The following is a 22085-nucleotide window of genomic DNA, read 5'->3' on the forward strand; positions in this document are numbered from 1 at the left end:
TTTGTGTAAGAACCATAGCTCTTTCTGTTCTCTTTAAATCTTTTGATATTGATAACTGATGTTAAAGGAGTTACTCTTTTTTAGGAGTTTAGGAGATTAAGAGTTTCAAAGTTGTGAAAATTAATTTGTGGTTCACATAACTAAAAGCTATTGAACAAAATTATGTTCAAGTTACATTTTCCAAAAGGATGTATTTTTCAGAAACATATCAAATATCTCTTCTGTTTAGGGGATATAACATCTTGTGATAAAAGAAACCTAATAAGTAGCTTTAAAGTAGCTTTAAAAAAAATACCCCATTGAACTGTAATTATGGAAATTATTAAAAACCACACAGAAGACCAGAAACTTCATTTAGAATAGTTCGCCCTACGTTATGGACCTAATTTTTGCTAATAAAGTGGAACATTCTGTCAATTTCCACAGGGCCTTTTTCCAGATGGAATTTGTTACGTGATGAGATTAAGCTGTCCCCTGGTCTCAGGCCATCCGAGCCTTAGTTGTAGTGCTTTTAGAGCTGTGCACTCTGTGTTAAAGTTGTCAGTTGGTGTTAGCAGGAGTGAAACAGTACAGGCTTGTTCTCTCCTGCTGTCACTGCCTGTAATGCCTCCTTGGACAAGAAGGGGCATTTCAGTTCGTTTCTCCCAGTGAACTATTTTAAACAAAACAAATGTAATCGTTGTAAAGGGATTTGAGGGTCACGGTGTGTAAGACCACCATGCCAGAATAACCCATGTCATGCTAATCATCAGGGTTCCTAGTGAATGCAAAACAGTCGAAAGGCCACCTTCTGCCCAAGATCTTAGTAAAATGTGTTTTCATGATAGCAGGATAAACACAGCAGTTCTGGGTTTTGCATTCATTCTGAGTCTTAATTGGATGCTCGTCATCCACAAAGGCCACAAGGGCAGATTGAGGGGAGATTGATTGGGAGACAGATGTAGCTAAACTACGCTTGTACACAGGCTTAAACCTGACCCCAGAACATTCACTTGGGTTTGCAGCCTTATGAATATCCCATTACTCTTTCTAAAATAAGAAATGATTTTGTGAATGTGGATTTTGTATAAACATCTTTTAATGTCCTTTACCACATTTGAATTTTCACATTCCAGGTCCAAACATGTTTAGCGCATTATATGCTATTGGGGTAGCTGCATCTGAATTTCAGCTTTAAAAACAACCAGTAAAGGTTAATTCTATGCAGAATCGTAAAAATAATAAATAAAAAATAAATTTGAGCTACGGAGGTTTCTTTATTACCCCCTGTTCCTCCTATCTCTCATTCCCCATTCACACCCCTTTAACTATCTTGTTCTGTCTTCTTTCCTTTTGCTTTTCAGTATAGATTTAGCCTCTAATGGACTTGTTTGAGTAATACTTACTAAAGGGAATTATTACTTATGGAGTGCTTTAATCCTTTACTTGTGTTTGTGTTAAATTAATATGACGTGATGTTTTATTAGCATCATTTTGTGATAATGTTTTGCTTTAACAGTCAATTTCAATTTCAATCACTAGAACTTTTATGCAGTTCAGGTAAATCTAAAGATTGCATCACTACACACTTACAAAATTCCAGTATATATACATATTGGTCATCTGTATTACACCTGGCATTATTAGGTATTAAATATTATGCTAAGGTTTTGGGGAACAGATTTTAATAGATACTGGATTAAAACTATATGTATATCTTTTGTACAACCTACATGAAAAACAAAGACTTATTTTTCTAAACTGAAAGAATTCAGCTTGTTGATAATAGCTTTGTTCAGAATATAATTAATGTGTACGTTATAGTTAAGGACATCCAATTCTTTGGAATTTCTTCCAAGAAATGTATGCTAATCTGAGTGTGCTGGATCTGAAAAGATTTTTACTCATCACTGAGTGCTTTAAGTAATTGCCATTAATAAAATTTGTGATGGCTATTCTTTTAACAGACTTATTAGCAGAGAGCTTGTATGAGTTGTAAGGGTTTTGGAATTACAAATGACAAGCTAATAAATGCATCAAAAAGCTTGCTCTTAAATTCCACACACAGATGTCTACTGTCTTCTTTAACACTGTATATGAGCCTCAGACAGTCTATATCATTTACAGACAGTTACTTTAGAGACCTTTTCTCCTATTTTTCACTTCAGACGTTTTGGTAGTTTTGGGTTGCATTTCTTTCTTCAGTCTTAACAGCACATGAATAGTGTTTTTATATATATATATTTAAGAAATTCAATAAACTTACACAAAATGCATACTCAGATGCTTCAAGAACCCATATGCTATAATTTTGTTTGTGTGAAAGTTCTTTGCTTTGAGAGATTTATGTAACAAGATGCAATTTTGCAATTGAATTTGACATAATCTCTTCATCTCAAGGAGCAAATCTGCCTAACAGAAGTCATTAAAAACTATTAAAATGTTTCAATCTCACTGTAAAGTAATGCAAAGTTATGATAGGGGGTTAAACTGAATAAACAATAAAAGTGTAGTAACGAGAACCAATTTAAAAAGCCAGTCTAACATTGTTTGCTCAGAATTACAATGTTAGTGTTTACAGTCATACCAGCAGACACAAGCTGGGCCAAGAAATTTAAAAGCATCTGTAAAATGGCTATAAGGAATTGGAATCTAGAGAATATTTTTTTCATTTTCTCACATCAAGCCTGCACATTGCTTTACCTAAGCACTCTGTTACCCATGGATAATAAAATCAGTACTGCTCAAAAATGTCAGAAATTCTTTTGTGATGTAATGAGAAGTGGTTCTCTGAAAAAGCCACCATCTTGGCAAAACCTAAGCCAAGCCACCCATGAGGCCATGACCCACCCAATGATTGAAAGGTGCTACAGAATGAGAGAAAAACATGCCAAATGAGTATTTTAGCACTTGATGGGAATTCCACAGGTTGCAAAGAGCTGTCATGACAGGCTCTCCATGGAATTAGCTACTCCTCTGAGGGTAATCAGGAAGCTTATAAAACCAGTTGGGAATAAAGGGATTCAGTTTGTATCTGGGGTCCAGCAAGGAAAGAACGAGAATAAAGGGTGAAAGGGGTTCTCACTAGAAAATGATTTTGATGCCTGAGATCAATTAGCTGGGATGGCTTGCAGTACAGTAGGACAGGCAGCTTGTGTGGATCATCCATTTGCCCGGCCAAGTTAAGAAGGAGTGTGCTACTGAAGAACACTGTTGGCTTGCTGGACCAGTGCTGTCATGCAGTGTTAGTATCTGGAGGAGTGGGACATCAGCTGTCAAGGTAGTAGCATATCTTCACCACAAAGACTAGAAAGTAGGACTTTAGACAGCCCAGGCTGAGTAACAAGTACACACTGTTTCTTAAAAACTGTAGACAGACAGTCATGCTGTCTCAGAGAGGGAGTGAAAGAGAACTACATAGCAGAGTGGCTGCTGCTGTATCAGGAAAGGTGGGGTTTGTTATAGATACAGTAACTGCCCCTTGCTAGTAAGGAGAAGATTATAGTAAAGAGTGGGAGGTAGAGAAAACAATATGAGACTGTGGAGAGTTTAGGAGTGAGGGTGAAGAGCAGAAAGTAGTGTGAGTTGGGCACTACAGAGTAAGTCTGAGCTTTGTGAGAAAAGATCATTAGTGAAGTAAAAGACAACTGGGTGTTGCATAATAAGTCAATTCCTAGTGATGAGCAAGAGAATGAGGTTGTGCAGAGCACCAAAGAGTAATTCAGGTTGAAAACTGTAATGGCTAATTAAAGTCGAAAGTGAGTGAAGAGTGAGCTGGACTCACTTTTTGATTGAGTAGTGAGTCAAATTAATATTTATTTTTCTAAAAAAAAAAATGCTTACTGGAATGCTTTTCTGGAAAATCCATTCAAAGTGCTTTACAGGTAATGGGGAGGATGCGACGGCACATGTATCAGCTAACAGTGGGGAGGAGAACAAAGTGATGGAAGCAATTCATAGATGAGGATTATTAGGAGGCCATGATTGATAAAGGCCAATGTGAAATTTGGCCAGGATGCTGATGGCCAAATCCTCATGAAAAAGACCAGGGGAGACCTGTGAAAGGTGAAAAGAAGTTTTCCTCTGAAGGGAAATTACAAAAGAGATTGAGGATCTCGGAGGCAGTCCAAATAAAGTGGTAAAACAAGGGCAGGTTTAAATTGCCAAAAGATAAGGTGATGGGGTGGGAGTACGCAGAGCAGACAAGAGTTGAAACAAAGTAATAAATTATCACACCCTTTATATAGATGTAAAGCAAAGCAGTCACTTTAATTTCTAAATTCAGTCATACCTTTATAAATACATTATATTGAAATCTGAATGTGATGGAAACCCTATGTGACCTCCTTTTGCTAGGAATATTGTACATTTGGAGATGGTTTAAGTTTCTTGATTTATTAGCTAAAAGCCATTATATATTCAATATATCTTTTATCTCTGAGCACAGGTTACTTTATTCAAATAATGATTTAGTTTAGATGTGCACTTTTTCCCAGAATTTGAGCAGTAGTTCAAATTCCCTAGCATGATTTTTGGGCACCTCACACCCTCCTTAGTTGCTATTTTCTAGTAAGGGACAAATTTGCTGTCACATTTAACAATCAGTGGCTTCATCAAGATTTTTTAACTGAAGTTTTCAGACTTAACTGTTCAGGCCTAAGGATACTAACAATATGTAACAGAAAATAATAATAAGGAATAGAACTTTTGATCTCAAAAGCTCCCAAAGCATTTTACACTTAAGAAGGGGCCCATTTCATCCACCACTGAAGTGCAGCACCCCCCTGGGTGACACAATTATGTACCATCTGCCCTTCTATTTAGAAGAACAGGTGTAGAAGTAAGAAACTGCTACACCGACTGGATGAATTAAGAAGGAAATTTAGGTAGGTCAGACTGTGCAAGCCCACAGAGAACTTTAACCAGAACCTTGGGGTAGTACCTCCACTCATGACATGAACAGCCTCATGGAATCTGTAGTGACCATGTTAGCAAAAAAGGACAACGCCTCCTACATTATAGTGCCCTTGATCATTCAACGAATGTATTGAATTGGACATTCTTATCTAAACAGAAGACTGACACCTGCAGGTCTACCAACACCATTACAGAATCCTGTTTTTTTCTGGTTTCAGTCCAAGTACTATCCTTACTTAGATGTTGAGAACTGACAAGGTCAGTTTACAAAGTGGTAATGCTGCTGCAGATGAACCACCTTCTGTATATTGTCCCAGTTCTCTGTGTACAAAGTGTTTCTAAACCTAGTTCAAATAGGTGGCTGCGTCACCATGCGTAGGCTGCAAGGGAACGAGTAAAGATTTATTCCATTCTGAAAAGAGAAGAAATGAAATACAATGTTTCAGCTGTGGAACCTTCTTTGGGTTACCCTTCTTCTGTCGAAACATTTTTTTCTTTTCTTCTCTTTTCAGCATGGAATAAACCTTTACTTGTTTATAAACCTATGCAACAATTAGAAGAAGGGGGTAGCTTTTCAGAGAAACCAGCAACATTTAATGTACAGGTTACCTAGATTGATTAATCAAGCAACACAAACAGTCAACAAATATATAGCTTTCTTTGTACAAGGACAGCACATTGGGCTGCCATCAAACGCCTTATTAATGTCAGTAGTACTAGTACATTATAAGGACAGTTTGTTAAGGTCAGTTGAGGTATTGAAAGATAACTCTGAATCTGGGGCTTACAATGAAGACAAATGAGCAATATTCTCTCACCTAGCCTCTTTAGCTAGTTATTTTTCTCTGGATTAGCCACTCTTGACAAGCTGTATGTAAGACCTCAGAATATAGGTTGCTATACCAAAGGTTGGAAGTGTAAAAGTATTTGTACAGTAAACCTCTTCCTCTGCTTATGAAGTCATTGGCACAGACAGTGAGATCCTTTATGTTGCATTGTATTATTATTTACAAGATTTAAAAGGTCAAGGACTCATCACTGACTCTGGGTCTTCTTGAACATTAATGATCGGCAATGTAGAAAGTATATCAATAGGTCAGGGGTTATCTGGTGGTAACATAAGAATAAAACAAATCTGATTACAAATGTAAGTTATGTCAAGGTTTGTTTATAAGCAGAATAACATACTGGTTTCAATTTAAGAAACCAGGCTTGGTTTAATGTAATAACCAGTTATGCAGGACCTTGCATCTACCTTATATCTTAGCTTTATAGACTATTTTGTTTTGTAGTCTACAGAACAGATACAGTAGCTTGTGCTTTTATTCGTGCTGGTATGTGCAATGTTTCTGCAGAAACCAGATGCAATTCTTCTTGAATCTTTCAGAACATGGCATAAAACAAATTTGAAGTTGCTTTGAACGAAGAGGTTTTTCTGAGAGAGATTCAAACTTTTGTCTTATTTGAAGATTTTCACATTGTTTGCCTGAATTAAAAATTCCTTGACCATGTTTTGTTCTATTTTTTACAAATTTTATGATGACTTCGGCCAGATTAATTATTTATTATTGATTATTGACGTATTGTAATGGAGTTAGGTTGTCATACATGTATTCAGGTTATTGTTGTTGTATGTACTGTACAAACTATTCCGTAGTAGGACATAAGTCTGCATATGAAAGGTAAATAAGTATATACTAAACACTGTATACTGTACTGCCCTTGTCAACTCTTAATGTTAGGTGGATTGCGAAAGTTAAATTTTTCTGCTCATCCCATAAAAATGCATTTTTGGGGGGCTTACATCAGCTCATATCAAACAAAGGAGTGATCAAGCATTTTAAGCATGTTTAGCTTGTTTTTTATGCTTTTTTGTTTTTCAACTTGTTAAGCTTGTTAAGATAAGTTTTCTTTTTTGCTTAAGCCCTTACTAAATTTAGTTGTCAGGTGTGGTCTTATACAGACCAGAAGTAGATGTTTCAGAGAAGAAATATTGGATTAGCAGTACAGTCATAAATTGCTTACTTTCCCAGCATTAGTTAACCATGGCTCTTTTATTGCCAAATTTTATATTTCTTTTTAGAATTATTCAATTGCATTTGTAAATTTTTGTGTTGCCATGAACGTCTCAGTTTTATAGAATGATAGATATTCCTACTTCATGCAAAGCAAATATGAAAACAAAGTAACTGCGGTCAGTTGTGTCATACTTTTATGTTTAAGGTGAAGAGAAGTACAGTATTCTTAATAGTATATTAAAGTACATTAACATATTTTAATTTGAACTCTTAATTGTGTTAATTAAAAATTAATTAACAGCAATATAATGTAATTAAAATATAATTTAATTATACCATATTATATTGTTACACACTTTCTTTGGTATTCGCACTCTATTGTTGATAAAAAAAAATGTGAAAAAGTTGAGGAGCTTGGATTATTTGTGCTGTATGATAACAGAATGCACTTAGAAAACTAAAGCAATTAAGATTACCAGCTGTGTCAAACACTACACAAGCACAAGCAGGAACAGTGTAAATCCAGCTTTAAAGTGAAGGTTCAATAATAAAAGTGCTTCTTTAATCGTAGTCGGCATCATAGACATTTACACAAATGTATCACTTCTGAAAGTAATATTTCCCTGTTGGCTTCATCAACATAGTGAGATGCTTTTCCTTTCTACAGTAGAAGATTTGAATGAAATTATAAACAGCAGGCTCCCTTTTGTTATGACTTTCTTTAATTGTTTTTGTCAGATGAGCATAACGTAGTTATATATTTATAGAAGTGTCTTAATATAGACATAACCTGCAAAAACAGTGCCTAAAATGGGTTGGTGATAACCTGAGATATTCAATAATCCTTTTTTTATTATGTTATTGTTTTAAAATGTCAGAAAGCAGAGGAGTCAACTTGCTGTGACTCATCTAGTTGCTTTTAACATTGTCTAGAAGCTGTTGTTTTTTTTCATGCAGGACAGCAAAAAGCAAACACACTCAATAAATCTGTTTTTCTGCAGACAATGTAATTCAATCAAGCATTGGCCTGATAATCAGTTGCCTTTAAAGTAGCTTATCAGGAAGAGTTGCATCTTATTAGTCTTTTGATATCCTATTTTCAAATACCTATTACAGTGTCCTTTATATTGTTTTTTGCTGTGCTTTTAATCACAAAAAGGGCTGGGAATTATACAGTAGTTATTTTAGTATGTTTATTATTAAAAGGGTGTTGGGTATTGGGATATACCGTACAGTATGAACAAGTTGTAAAGCATACTTGTTATTTTCTAAAGAGGTACTGAAGGTAAAAAGATATAGCATAAAAATGTCTTCAGGTAGCTTCTTAAGACGTTTGTATAAACTGTAATTGTGTACTAATGTCAAATATACCAATGTAACTGCTAAAAGAAAACATGGAAGATGCACACTGACAAGTCACAAAGTATACATCTAAGAAATTTGCATCCAGAGCTGTTTCATGTTTTTTCTGTGTAGTAGCCTAGAAATACCTCAGTAAATGGTAATTACTTTTTTTTTGGTCTGACAGGGTCCCAGGAATAACTATTGCTACTGATATTATCTGCGGTTTCCCGGGTGAGACAGATGAAGACTTTAAAGAGACCATGGAGCTAGTAAACGAATATAAATTCCCCAGCCTCTTCATCAATCAGTTCTACGTTAGACCTGGAACCCCAGCAGCTAAGATGCAGCAGGTCCAACCCCAAGTGGTGAGATACCTTTATCTTCTCCCTTCATCTCATTTCTTTTTGTTAAACTTCTTTCGTATTTTTTTTCGTATAGTCTGTTTTCTTTGAGGGCAGTTACACTGTTCATAATATCCTGTGTTCTTACAGATGATTGGATGAACATAAGAGACATGTGACTTAACATAACTGTGTTTTTTCTTTGCTTAAAGAGAATTCAGCTCCACCTAAGACTATGGATCATACCATTTTAGTTGCTTTTAAAGGTTCTCTTTAAAGGAACATTACAAGAAATTAGCATATTTTCTTTTGGGCGTTGACTAGATTTCCTTTTCCCCCTCTTCAGTTAATTCACTTTAATGAAGTGTAGCACTGTTTAAATTTGAAATAGAATCTCTTTAAAACTGTAATACATTTTTTATTACATTTTGCAGTTTCTGTTGATGATATGACAATAAGTTCATTCAAAGGATAGAAAATTGATTATTTAAATACAAGGTTAAATTAAAATGAAATAAGGGGGAACAGTATGCAAATACTGTACCATTAATGAGTCACTGAAAATGTTAGTTATGGATGCAAAATAGAATTTAAATATTATTAAAGATAAAAAAATATATTTTTTTGCCTACATATACATATACCTTTTTTAGGAAATACCATTGTGGGATTTTTTATGTTGCTTGTTTCAATTTAAATATTATTTCTATGAGAGCAAATTAATACTCCAGTTGCATGTGTTTTGAGAGTTTATTTAGTATGTTGGTACTTCGTAATAGAAAATGTCAAATCTGTGTTAAGCTGGAATGATTGTATTTCTGTATGGAAAATCTACAGCTATAGCACATGTGATTTCGTTTTAGCTGTCATGAGAGAATGAGGTGCTTCTTGCCACCTCTGTGTGGTACAAACCAAGTCTGCACAATCTGCATATACTGGATAAAGTTGCATAATTAGTAGGCTAAAAGGACTTTGCTGGTTTTAGTCATGTGTATTGCATCTGCTTAATAGTCTTGCCATCTGCAGTGCAGATGTAAATAAATTGCACAATTTTAACTTTTTTACAAAAAGAGAAGAGAATTAGTTGTAACAGGAACATTTCAACTTAAGTGCTTTTTGGCAAAAGCATTCAGGAAACAGAAACTAAACTACTTCTCTCTGGTGTATCTGTGAAACATCTCTTTCTAAACATAAGTGTATCATCTTTGTTTTTTCAGCAGTGTTAAGTGATGTTATATGATGCAGAGCAAGGAGGTTCATATTGACTTACAAATGTTCCAAACCTCATTCAGTGATTATTTAGTAAATCAGTAGTGTCATTTGTGTGGGGATGCTTTTCTTTTACCCTCAGGCACGCAAACCACTCCAAGTAAATTCAGTTTTATTTCAAAAGATATGCAAAGCTTATATAATATAAATTCAGATATGGATCAGAACCTAAAAATGTTTTTTTTAGCAAGACCTTTCTGATGATTTGGGACTTGTGGAATACTAAAGGATGAGAGGAAAGAAAAGACTTACTAGAAAAGAAACTGCATGTGCAGAAAGAAGGCAAGAGAAAAGAGAATGCAAAATTGAGTTTGAAATACACTAAAATATACTAAAATCCTCTCCCAGACAGCTTTGACATCTGTCTCCAGCAGTGTTAGCATTTTGTTGCCATACTTGATTTCTTCTACTGTTTTTGAATTGACTGTTTTAAAACATAGTAGCTCAAGCCCTTCTTTCAAGTAACAGTTGTCATTCATGTAAAAATACTGCTCATGGTGTAAAGTTGAATTTTGTAGAAAGCCAGTAAACCTAAATTTATGAAGCACACCATACAGAACTGTTGATTCTTGATACAGGAGCAACTATGACACAGTGCATTCGGTATCTGTATCTACAGGCATAATAGTCCTCAAGATATCAATAAAAGACGGTAGTTTTCTGGTTAATCCCAAATATGTGGTTTAAATGAAAAACTGGAAGATCTACTCAGCTGGAAGTAAAGGAACAATATACTGTAGTTATAGCAGTTGGAATTAAACCAACCAGGTACATTCAGGGGTTTCAAGGAATGTCCTATACTGACAGACTGAAGGAACTGATAGTTTTTATTCATACAGTATGTAGAGAAGAATGTGAGGAGACTTGATCCAAGTTTTCAGAAACCTTAAAGGCATTGATAAAGTCAACCTGGCAGAATTCCTGGTAATGAACTGTGAATCACTATTGTACTGTAATCACAGGACATCACTGGGATCAATATCATTCACTAAGTCACAGTATCTGTGGATTTTAGCTTAATAAAGCACCCGTGGGACAATATTGTTAGATGCATACATCAATCACCATAAAAAAAATATGTCCTTAAAAAATTGATCAGAGGATTATTCCTTTATTCCATTTGCAGTGCTTCTACCAGCCTATTGCTTTTATCCCGCTTTGTGAAAGATTATGCTTTAACTAATCATGGGCACGTGAATTATGATCACTTACGAACAGTAGGAGTACCTTACTTTAATGCATTATTTGGCTCCTAACACATGATTTGTAAACCAATTCTTACAAAGTAGTTTGCAATTAATAAAACATACAGTATATTCATGTATCTGAGGGTACACTAGTGCACCAGTACCGTTGAAATACTTATCTGTTTTAATTGAAATCAGTCTATAGTAAAATAAATGAAATCCTTGTGCATTTCTGTTCTTGCTTACTATTATGTATGCCATTATATGTAAGATATCAATTCCATATGGCTTAAAAGAATGCACAGTTTTATGCTATATAATGCATACAACCACTGTAGTAAAGGTTTAATCTGGAATAGTTTCAAAAGACATGTTTTCTTTTCTTTCATGCTTCTGTAGCAGATTTTTTTCATACCATCCTCATAACATTTTACCAAGTTTGTTTTGTCCTTTAAACAGTGTTTTTGAAAAAAAAATGTTTTTGACTTTTAAACCTTCCTCATGAAAAACTCCTGACACCAGCAACTATAAGTATATGAAGCGTCACTTTTCTGTTTTGTACCAAAATGTGTTTTTTAGTCTAAATATAAAACAACAATTTTTAATATCAGATTCCTAGATACATTTTTTGACTTACAAAGTAGTCTTTACCTATTCGTACAGAAATGAGGTGAAAATTTTGCCCATCATAAAGTGAGCTGCTATTATGTCAAGAGTGTCACTGAGTGTTGCTTTCTAAAAGTTTTTTATTACTGAAAATTAGTATTTTTAAAGATATAGTTGCTACTGTTCAAGGTTTACGGCAATTAATATCTATATTTCTAATATACTGTATATTTTATTTGCAATCCCTTCTTCTGAATTAGGAAACATTAAAATGAAGATCATTTTAGTTCAAATGGCCATGTAAATAATATATTGCAAATGTTTATTGTAGGACGTATTCGTAAGTTCGTACTTTATCCTATGCAAGAGGATGTTTACCCTGATATACAGTACGTAATATTATTCAGAAAACACATTAGATTCATTTAAAGGGGAACTTCAGTCCCAATTTCTCAGAACAGTTAGTAAATCTCAGTAACAAATAAATTCATTGACATCATAGAAAGAATAACACATTTTGAATTAAGCACAAAATTGTGAACTTTGTGAAAGTACTGTAAGATGCAGTGTTGTCTCAAACTCGCATTCAGCATCCCACGAATTGCGATGTGATGCGACCCCTCCTGCTCACTAGTCTCTGGCTGATGTCATGTGATGTATGACTGAATAAATACAGATTGTGCAGCAGACATTTCACCCCAAAACTGTCCTGTGATCTGCACGCAGAGTTAACAAGTAAGTAGTTCTTGTCAGCAAAACCATCTTGAAATTTAAAAGCAATATTTTTTTAGATTAAAAGAGATGTATTCACAAGCCTGCTTGTTTACATAGGGCTGCACACGTCGCCAGAAGTTTTATTGCCTCGTTCTGAATTGTAGAACATGGCGCTGCGCATTTTCATTCCATTTTCTGTTCCATTTTAATGTGCATACCTGGAAATTCCATCTATTTTGTGATGTAAATTGGAGGTTTTACAAGTTACTGTGTACATTTTTACTTTTATTGTGAATTGAAATGCACTCATCAATGCTGATTCTTTCTAACCCTGATATATAAAAATAGCATTGCAGTTCCCCATTAAGTATCAATATTAAAAAAGCTCTTGTGTGATCAGTAAATAAAACATCTAACCATGAAAAATATACAGTTCGAAGACAAAGCAGTTTACATATACTGTATATACAGTACAACTATGCCAAGTTTGAGGAAAACACCTGCTGTGAAACTGAAGCCAGAGTATCTAGCCCATCCACTTTTTATACTGGAGCTTTCACAAACCTCCTGTCTCTACTGAACATATGTGCTGAAATGCTTTGTATACTGGTATCTTCCACCCATAATGACTGTATCTGGTTGTTACTCTGGGGAAAGCAGGAGCTCTGCTATTTAAGACAGTGTTAGTTATTTGCATGCTGGTAGAACATGTATTATAAATGGTTGAGACTATGTGAAGATAGGTTAATGTCACTAAGCATGCTGTGAATTTTACAATGGACTTCCTTAAAAGTTTTGGATTAGCCATCTCAGTTCTAGCTGAATTCATTATGATTTCATTCATAATATTGTGTAGCAGTGGAGAAAAAATGTGAAAGTTTTTTACCTAGTTGCTTCATTATAACAATTTAATTAAGAAAGGGTTAGCTTGCACTTGCAAGGGTTAGTTTCCTATAAACTTAGAAAGTTCAGTAGATGACAAATAAGTAAAGTTTAACTTGCCTTAAGCAAAATAAAATTTTAATTATTAGCTAATGAGCCACTATATTTCAGAAAGAGACAAAAAATGTTCTGTATTTGTATAGGCTATGTATAGGAAATAAATATGCACTGTATTAAAATGATAGTAAAATTATCCTAGTCAAATGTCAGATATGAGTTTGCCTTCAGCATTTAATAAAGTTTTCCCAACATGGAGGTCATTTGACAGCAGTTGCCATAGCAATATAAAACCACCAAGCTACTGCTCTGTGAGTTGCTCCATGTTATTTTTTCCTTTGGTTGTATGACCTTTTCATCCAGCTACATCAAAATGTATTTCCAATAATATAACCTCATCAAAGAGTTGACAGCTTCTTTTAAATTTCTTATATTTTCCATGAGAAGCTACAGGAGAAATGGAAGTCTTGGAAAAGGTACTTAGCCGAATAATACAATAGAAGAATTGTATGTGTTTACCATAATTAGACACTTTCTGTTCCATTTTAATTATTTGTAATACACCAGTAATGTGTTGCTACAGAGCAGATGATTTTTAGTGTTGCTGTTGAAAAACACCTCTTGACTTAAACTGTGCATTTTTTTAAAGTTTTACCTAACATGTTGTCCCTTAAAGCATACTGTATATGTGACTGTGCATATGTGTATATATATTCTAAACTACAAGCAAGTCTTGAAATTGATTTTCTTGCAACAACAACACTAAGTCTTCCTAAAATTGTCTGACAGTTAAGAAATGGTTGCTGGGTGGACATTAAGAAGACATGCAACCGACAGCGGCAACATTTGAGAATTCACCATAGGAAACGCTTCGTTCTTTTCCACAACCATTGATCATGGCATTCTGTAGGTTAATAGCAGATTATATATATACTATTGTATCTATTAAGATACATTAATATCTTGCTCAAATAGAGTTCAGATGTAATTCAGAAATAATGTCAATAAAATCTTTTTTTTTCCAAATACTCTCTTTCCAAAACATTCCCTAAGTGTTTATCATTAATATTGGTGACAAAAATTACCTGAGGATTTATGGTATCATTCCACTTCTGAGGATCCTCCATTACCTGATATTTCATTTTGTTTTTTATTTCCTCATAGTACTTTAATTTGCATGCATAAACACTTATTCAAACTGTACATACAGTATTTAATGTCAGCTCTTATGTAGTCACGGATGTAGCCATCTTTTGCAAAGCTTTTTAAATGGCACAATTTACAATTTTGGTAATAACAATTCAGTAGTTGTGATTGGTATGTCACCTCAATTTTATGTGCATCTTGATGATGAGTGAAAATGCAATCTAAAGCTAAGATCTGTATGGAATGATTTTGTGATAGAGATGAAGTGAAGGAAGAATCTTTGATGGGTATTGCTGTGGAGAATGGTTTTATTGCTTATACAGTATGAGAGATTTATCACTTTGTGGTCCCTCAATTTATCTTTGTATGCTGCCTGACCCAAAGTCTTCACTAATTTACCTTTTTTCCACTGGTGTCCCTGAGCTACACTGATACTGAACCTGAGCTTAGTTGAGTCTGCCCAGTGCAGCTCGTTATTTTATCCTCAAGAATACCCAAACTGATGCCAAATGCAGTGTCTGTGCAGTGTCTGTGTGTCACAGGAGAGATCAGCTTCTCAGACAGAGCTTCAGTTTAACACTTAAGAGAGAGTTATTCTTGGACTCGCTTCGTTTTTCACCATGCAACCCTGGATTTCAACATATTCCTATTATTATGTATACTGAACTAAATCAGACACATACATTTTCATGTGAGATAGAAATTTCCACCTTATCTTGAGATAACAATAAGCTTTCTATTTTCAACATATCTGGACTGAATATTTCTTTCTTAAGCTGTAACTGAAGGAATGAGATGGCAAAAATTGTTAACCCTCCTCCACCATCCCCTACCACATTACTAAGGTGTTTGTGAGGCTGGAGTTGTTTCTTACGTGGCTTGACAAAACAGCCAGTGGAAAACAATCTAGGGACCGTACTAAAGTTAGCTCTCACAGCTCAGGAGAGGATGAAAGACATGGGTAGCCAGAGCTGACTTCACTGACATACTTTAGAAAAATATAATATATAAGTGGGGTTTCAAGATGATGTGAAGTAGATCGATATCTATAGATTGTTGTATTTGGGTTTTCTTAACATCTGTATCCTTAAAACAACTGATGAAATACAATAAAAGATTTTATCTATACATTATTTTTCTTTGTTCTCCTAAAATATGGATTACTCTAAGCGAGCTGTATATCACTGTACATTATTAAGTCAGTATATGATTTACATATATATATATGACATTTTCAGAAATGATAACAGTTATTTTAATTTTTATTTCAAAGAAGATAATTTGTCATGTCGTAAAGTCTGTCAATTGATGTGTTCATTCAGATGGGAATTTAGTCAGGTTAGGCTAATTGATTGCCTCTTGTTTCAGCCTCTCAATCATATAAATGATACAAAAAACCATAGCCTATGTATTTAGGAACATATTCTCAAATTAATACATTTAATATTAAGTTGATGAGAATATTGTATCATGTCTTATCCTGTTAATACTTGATTAAGCATGTTTTTTTTTTATTTAGAATAACCAATTATATAATGTGTTTAAGTCCTGTTCAGAGCCCACTTAAAGAAAGCCACAGCTTTGACAAAGAGCATAAGTCTTGAAGCACCCGGGACACCTTGGTGGCCAGTGTATTGCCAGGAGTCACGACAACTCTGGCCAGCTATCTCACTTTACAGTTAGAATCAACCAGCCAACTTGGCACCAGCATTTGAAAAACAAAATTCAAGTCATAGTCACAGTCTGTTGGTTACATGACTTTGGATCAAACCAGCAGTACTTGGATCGTAGAGCTTAACCTGCAGTGGGGCAAATAACAATATTTTAAAGTGAGGACAAATGCACCTAAATACTATGGAGAACATACACTGTAGTCACTTTTATTCTACTTTTATCCCTAAAAATGCACATATAAACACAGTTAAATCATTTAAAAGTTTTGCATGGCAAAAGGCGATTTGCACTTTCCAGCAGATTCAACATTTAAAATAGCTCATCATGAAACCTTCAAAAGTTGATGGATGTAGGAGGGAGAAATTTAGGAAGAACAGAAGACTTTATATAGATTATGGCTGGAACATGTTGCAGTTTACAGTTGACCTTTCAGAAAGATTAAAATAGACCTTTTGGAAAAGATGTGATTCTTGGTTCTGTAACAGTCAATCTAGCCTAATGCTTTGCCAGTTCCTCTCTTTTCTTAACCTGTGTTTTATTAATAATTTTTGTTTGCTGTCTTAAACACTTACTTTCTTGAGCTTGTTCAAAGTACTTAACCCTTCTCACTAAATTCAGCACAAATAAAACATTGCTCCCTTTTACAATTGTATTGCTTTGGGAATGTAGGCTTTAAGTGAAGGAACATGCTTGTATAGCCAAATGAATGAATAGAGACCTGTCATTGCTTGAAACTGGGGAGAATGTGTTTGCAGTATGGGCTGGTCATAATTTGTGGAGCTCGTGCTCAAGCCTCAGACTGGAGCATTATTCAACAGTCACAATAAAAAATATGGAATAATTCAAGCTTGTATAAAGGTTATACATTAACTACATTCGCAGATGTTCAGTATATTAGAACAGAGTAGTAGGTTCAGTTTGCCAAAAGAACACAAGGTGCTAATTGGAGATGAAAGTTGGTTTCTTGGTAAGTTAATGACATCTTATCACTGACACAATGACAATGAGTTTGCATCTTGATAAATTGGACAGCAATAATAAATTGCTTCCACTGAACCATGCCATATAGGAAGTGTGTGTGGGGGGGGACGGAACAGACAACATCTGCATTAAAACTATATAAATCAATGACTGCAGTTTGGATAATTATTCCCATTTGACAGAGTTTTAGCGTTGATATATTAAGGTGGTAATGCAAAGTGCAGCTCTTCATAGCATTTTGACAGGCATTATACTTTTTTCAACAGTGCTGCTCATAATTCTGACCTTTGCAAAATCCTTAAAAGTTTCAGTAATTAACTGGATTTATAGAAAAGAATAGTATTATTTGTGGTAATGTAGTGATGGGCTTACTGAAACCTGTTTTATTAACCTGTTGTCCAACATCTATACATCAGTTTGAAGTGGATATTTCTTCAGGTTTTCAAGGCTAAAGCTAATTGAGAAAGCTCAACTCATTATGGAAATGCCTCATCTGTGTAGAACAACCAATAAACACAATTTTTTTAATATTCAGTATTTTTATACATCTCAAAAAAGCATTCAGTGTGGTGTATTTAATAGAATTCAAGTAAAATAATGTATTCTGATCGTGCTCTTTTTAAATTACACACTTTAAGCTGTTTGGATTTGGGATTTATGTGTGGAAAGAATTTTTACAAATTTACAAAAGAGCTATGCTTTTTGTGCACATGTACATTGCTTGTTTGAACTTTCTTTTATTATCTTTTCATGTAGAACTGGACCTCTAGCATAACTAGTTATATATGTGTTCTTCTTTCTAATGAACATCTGCAGTTTTAAGTTTTAATCCTGGCATACCTGAGTATAAAGAATATATAGACCACATGAAAAGAGTTATTTTTTGTGTATATAATGTAGGCGCCTCTTCATGTTCCTATAAATGTGTCACCAGTTAAATTGAGTGTTCTGCAATTTCTTGCTCTGCCATACTTTTAAAAGGCAAGTGTTCTCCATAAGTAAGGTGTTTGAACCTTTTTTGTTGATTGTCTTATCTAAAACCACTGGGTGTGTCTTCATAAGTGTCAGGCTGCTCCTTAAACATAGACCTGCATGGTGTTTAATTGCAATAGTTGTTTTTCTACTGGATGAAATAGAATGGTCAAATCTTAGCTATTATATGTTTAATCTAATGTAGCACTGAGCTGCTTTTACAGTAAAAGAACTGATTATTTTGGAAAAATTAAAAGTCTTAGCTGTCTGAACTGAATAAATTATAAACTGTTTATAAGGAGTGAATCTTGCACAAGTGCTGTAATTAACAAAACATGTTGATCAGTCTTGTAACTTTTGTAACCCCATTTCACCTTTGTGTATCTTTGTGTATAGTTTGTGTATTGCTGTGTAGTCACAACAATACATCCAGAGGAAACATGTTGGTATAATTCAGAGAAACTGACACACAGTGAGAAGGGAGGAAAACATTAACTCTTAAAAATAAAATGTTAGTTTATTTCTGTTTGCATATTTAAATAATTTCCTTAGATGTATTGTTTCCCATATGAAGTAAGCTTTGAAAACTTATTTCATAAATGATATCATTTTATTTTATAACAGCAATTTGCAAACTGTTTATTGAGTAATAAAAATGTTTTTGGAATACTAAAAGACCAAGGTAAAGGAATATAAGAATGCAGAACTACTTATCATCAATATAAAAACAATAATATATTCACTTCTACAGTACAACTATTTCTCTTTGGCAACAGCTACTTGGAGTGTAAATTTAAGAGGTCAGCTTTCCATTCACTTATATATTTCCCCACTAATTATAGTTTTGTGTTTTTGTGTTAGATTTTACAACATTTTAACTCTTTCTAATGCAGTTAGCAGTCATTACTTTTTAACTTCGAATTCAGCACAATTTGTGGGGAGGTGAAAAGTAGATTAGTGTCATAATGCTTTTGGATCCTGCTCTGTGGGCAGAATGGTACAATACTGAGGGACTGACAAGACTAAGAATCAGTAATCATGATGATACATCATGAAGAAAATATAAATTAAGAGTTTAGAGAAAAAAGATTGTATAGATCTCAGTGTACATTTCTTCACCATTTTTGTGCAAAGGCAGTTCCCTTTCAAAATAGGTCTGTCACAATATCCAGGGTGCTCTGATTGGATAGAGGTGAAGAACCACATGGAGTGTGTAGGTCTTTGTTACTACTACACACCTACTTGGTATGTGGGTTATGCAGGCTTAGACAATGCATCAGTTGAATTCCAACCAAGGCTCTGACCAAACCTGCCACACGGGCCAAACATGAGTTTGGGGGCTTTATCTGACCCACGGGCCATAGGTTTAACACTCCTGGTTTAAATCCCCTTAAGGCTTAATACATTAAACTATCTGAGAGCTTTCTGAAAAATTTCCAGACAATGTTTTTCTTGTGATAATACAGTAGAAATGCTCTCTACATCTCCCTGTTTCCCCTGAAAGTCACAAGTTGAATGAAGTCTTATGTTTTCGTCTGTGTAAATGAAGAGGCAAACCATTAAATAGCAGTACTCAGCATGGAGAGAGAGAAATTTGACATTTTAATTGAACTCTACATTGTTAAAAACATTAGGTTTGGAATAGCTAGTTGTAGAAATAAACATTCTGTATAATGTGCAAAAAGCTTTAAGAGATTTCCATCATCGCTGTTTTGATCATTTTTCTTGAGGTCGGGTCTTGACTGAAAACCTTTGTTTAACGATTGTGTATACATTGTTGATCTCTTCATATTAAAAGCACACACCTCTTACCACTTAGGGATAAAGATGCAGTCTTCAGTTTACTCTTCCGCATGGTACATGGGCTCTGGCAATTTAAACTTCACAATATGGTGGTTTGTCCAGTTGACTGATATGCTGCTTGCTTTCTGTATGTTTAATTGACAGTATTGACTGTGTATCTACAAGGGAATTCGTTTCAACCAAGTTCAAGTGTGGTAGAGGGATCAGAGGTTGATTGTTACTAGTCCTCCCTGCTGTGGAGTAACAGAATATGAACTGTGGCATTTAAAAAGCAAGGAATTCAAAAATTAGTAAAAGGGAGGTTCCTCCTAGGTGGTTCAGTATTTTAGAAAAATAGATCCTTTCATTCTAAACTACAGTGCATCCTTATCCCTATTTTTATACTTAAGGTAATTATGTAAAATGGGCTTCTCTTCTGAATTTTGAGTAGTTTTATGATTGTTGCTTTAAAAAATGTTACAACTTGCATAACTGCATAAACTGAAGATTAATTAGCTGCCTTCAAACTGCCTATACTGTCAATGGCATAAAATCTATAATATCACTGCTGCAGCCCTCTCCTCATTTTGATGCAGGCTTCAACGTAAGACTATATGGAAGAGTGCTGGAGAAATTATAAATGAACCTTAAGACACTGTTGTTTACTGCACTAAATAATGCATCAGCAAATCTGCCAGCCTGGTTATTACTCTTATTACTCAAGGACTTCCTGTAGGGAGTTCAGTATACCATTTCTGTGTCCCAGTGGCACTCATTTAGCGCTTTGGGAGTTTAACAGTAATGGACAACTCACATGCTTGTTGCAGATCGGTTTGAGCACTTTGTGGTTTGTCGTCTGGGTCTGCAGTGGGTTCCTGGGTGCTACCCAGGGTTCCGCTGTATAACAGATGGCCACTGCCAGTCAGTAACAGAGTAAAAGAAAACGTAAACATTATTATTGCAGTACTGTGCTGTTTTACTGTACATGGCATTTTCACTTGGGGACTTTAAGATGGATTTACTTTAAATTGTGAAAGTTTTTTGTTTTTTTTAACCTAGGATAAATTAACATTTGTCCTCTCAGTTAAACTAAAAGTATCTATTACATAGTAAATAATGTTTATGCTTCTAATAGCCTAAAACCTGATTTCTATTGATTCATCTTCCTTGACTCCTCCTCACAATGTGGCAAATGGGAAGATGAAAGGTGTGCTCATTCATCATAGGTACTTTGACAGATGTACATTGTATAAGGGTGCAGAGATTGTATACACCATGAGACCAGAATTACACAAACCACACACAGATAGCACCCAAAGTCCAGAACTTATCCCAGGGCCCCAACACTGCAAGGCAACAGTGCTAACCACTGCAGCAGTGTGCTGCCCCCCATTTTCACATTATTACCAATGTGTAGTTACTCATTTTAGTCACAACCGGATATGATTACAAAAAAACAAAAAGTTATGATCAGTGTGGTATACTCTGAAATCAAAACATCTGTATTAAATTGAAAATCTTTTATCTGGGTTTGAAAAGAAAGATTTCTGAGATTAAAATGTAATGTTGTGCATAAACATCATCCCACTAAAATCAGGAGCATGTCTTAAAAGTTGTTTGTTTGTCTAAAACCCTTAGAAATCATGTATTAGCATTTTGAACCTATGGCCACTTCTTAATAAACCTTTTTGGATATTTGTTGCCAATTCCCCCACTGACTGCAGTGCATTTACCAAATGCATGTGATGTTGTTAGCCTGAGGCCTTTGAACAGCAAAATCAATGTTCACAATATAGAAGGTGCAGTAATGGCAAAGACTATGTCATTCACTGGCAAAAAGAGAAAGAGGGTTGTAGGATCACAGCAGTCCAGGAGACTGAAAATAAATATTACTCCATTTATTTTTTTGATCGAAACAAACTCTAAACACAATGAAAACAGTTTTTTATTTATTTGGCAGATAGAACCTGCCAGGGTTTTCCACGTCCAAGAGGCATACAAGGGCTTCATTGTCTGCAGTGCCCTTGAAAAGGGGCTGAGGCTGCATTTCCTAATACGAAGTAGTTATTTGGGTTATCAATATTTTTTGTTGGATTTTCTCAAACTGGGGCAATCTCCCTAGTTTCAGGTCTAATAGGGTGGCATATTGAGTCTCGAAAGGTCACACAGAGGTTCATCTTTCTGATCAGATTTCTAGAACTGTTTTTTCACAATGA

General features: G+C 34.8%; 1 protein-coding gene across 2 annotated transcripts in view; it reads left to right on the top strand.

The window, feature by feature from the left end:
• The window catches only part of cdkal1 (CDK5 regulatory subunit associated protein 1-like 1), a 417958-nt gene that overhangs the window by 284407 nt on the left and 111466 nt on the right, over positions 1-22085 (top strand). For both annotated transcript variants that reach the window (XM_015357729.2, XM_015357728.2), the window contains exon 11: positions 8443-8623. In XM_015357729.2, the coding sequence (XP_015213215.1) occupies positions 8443-8623 (181 nt within the window). The remainder of the gene's footprint in view (positions 1-8442; positions 8624-22085) is intronic.

The sequence above is a fragment of the Lepisosteus oculatus genome, chromosome 10, assembly GCF_040954835.1.
Source record: "Lepisosteus oculatus isolate fLepOcu1 chromosome 10, fLepOcu1.hap2, whole genome shotgun sequence".
NCBI classification, from domain to species: Eukaryota; Metazoa; Chordata; class Actinopteri; order Semionotiformes; family Lepisosteidae; genus Lepisosteus; species Lepisosteus oculatus.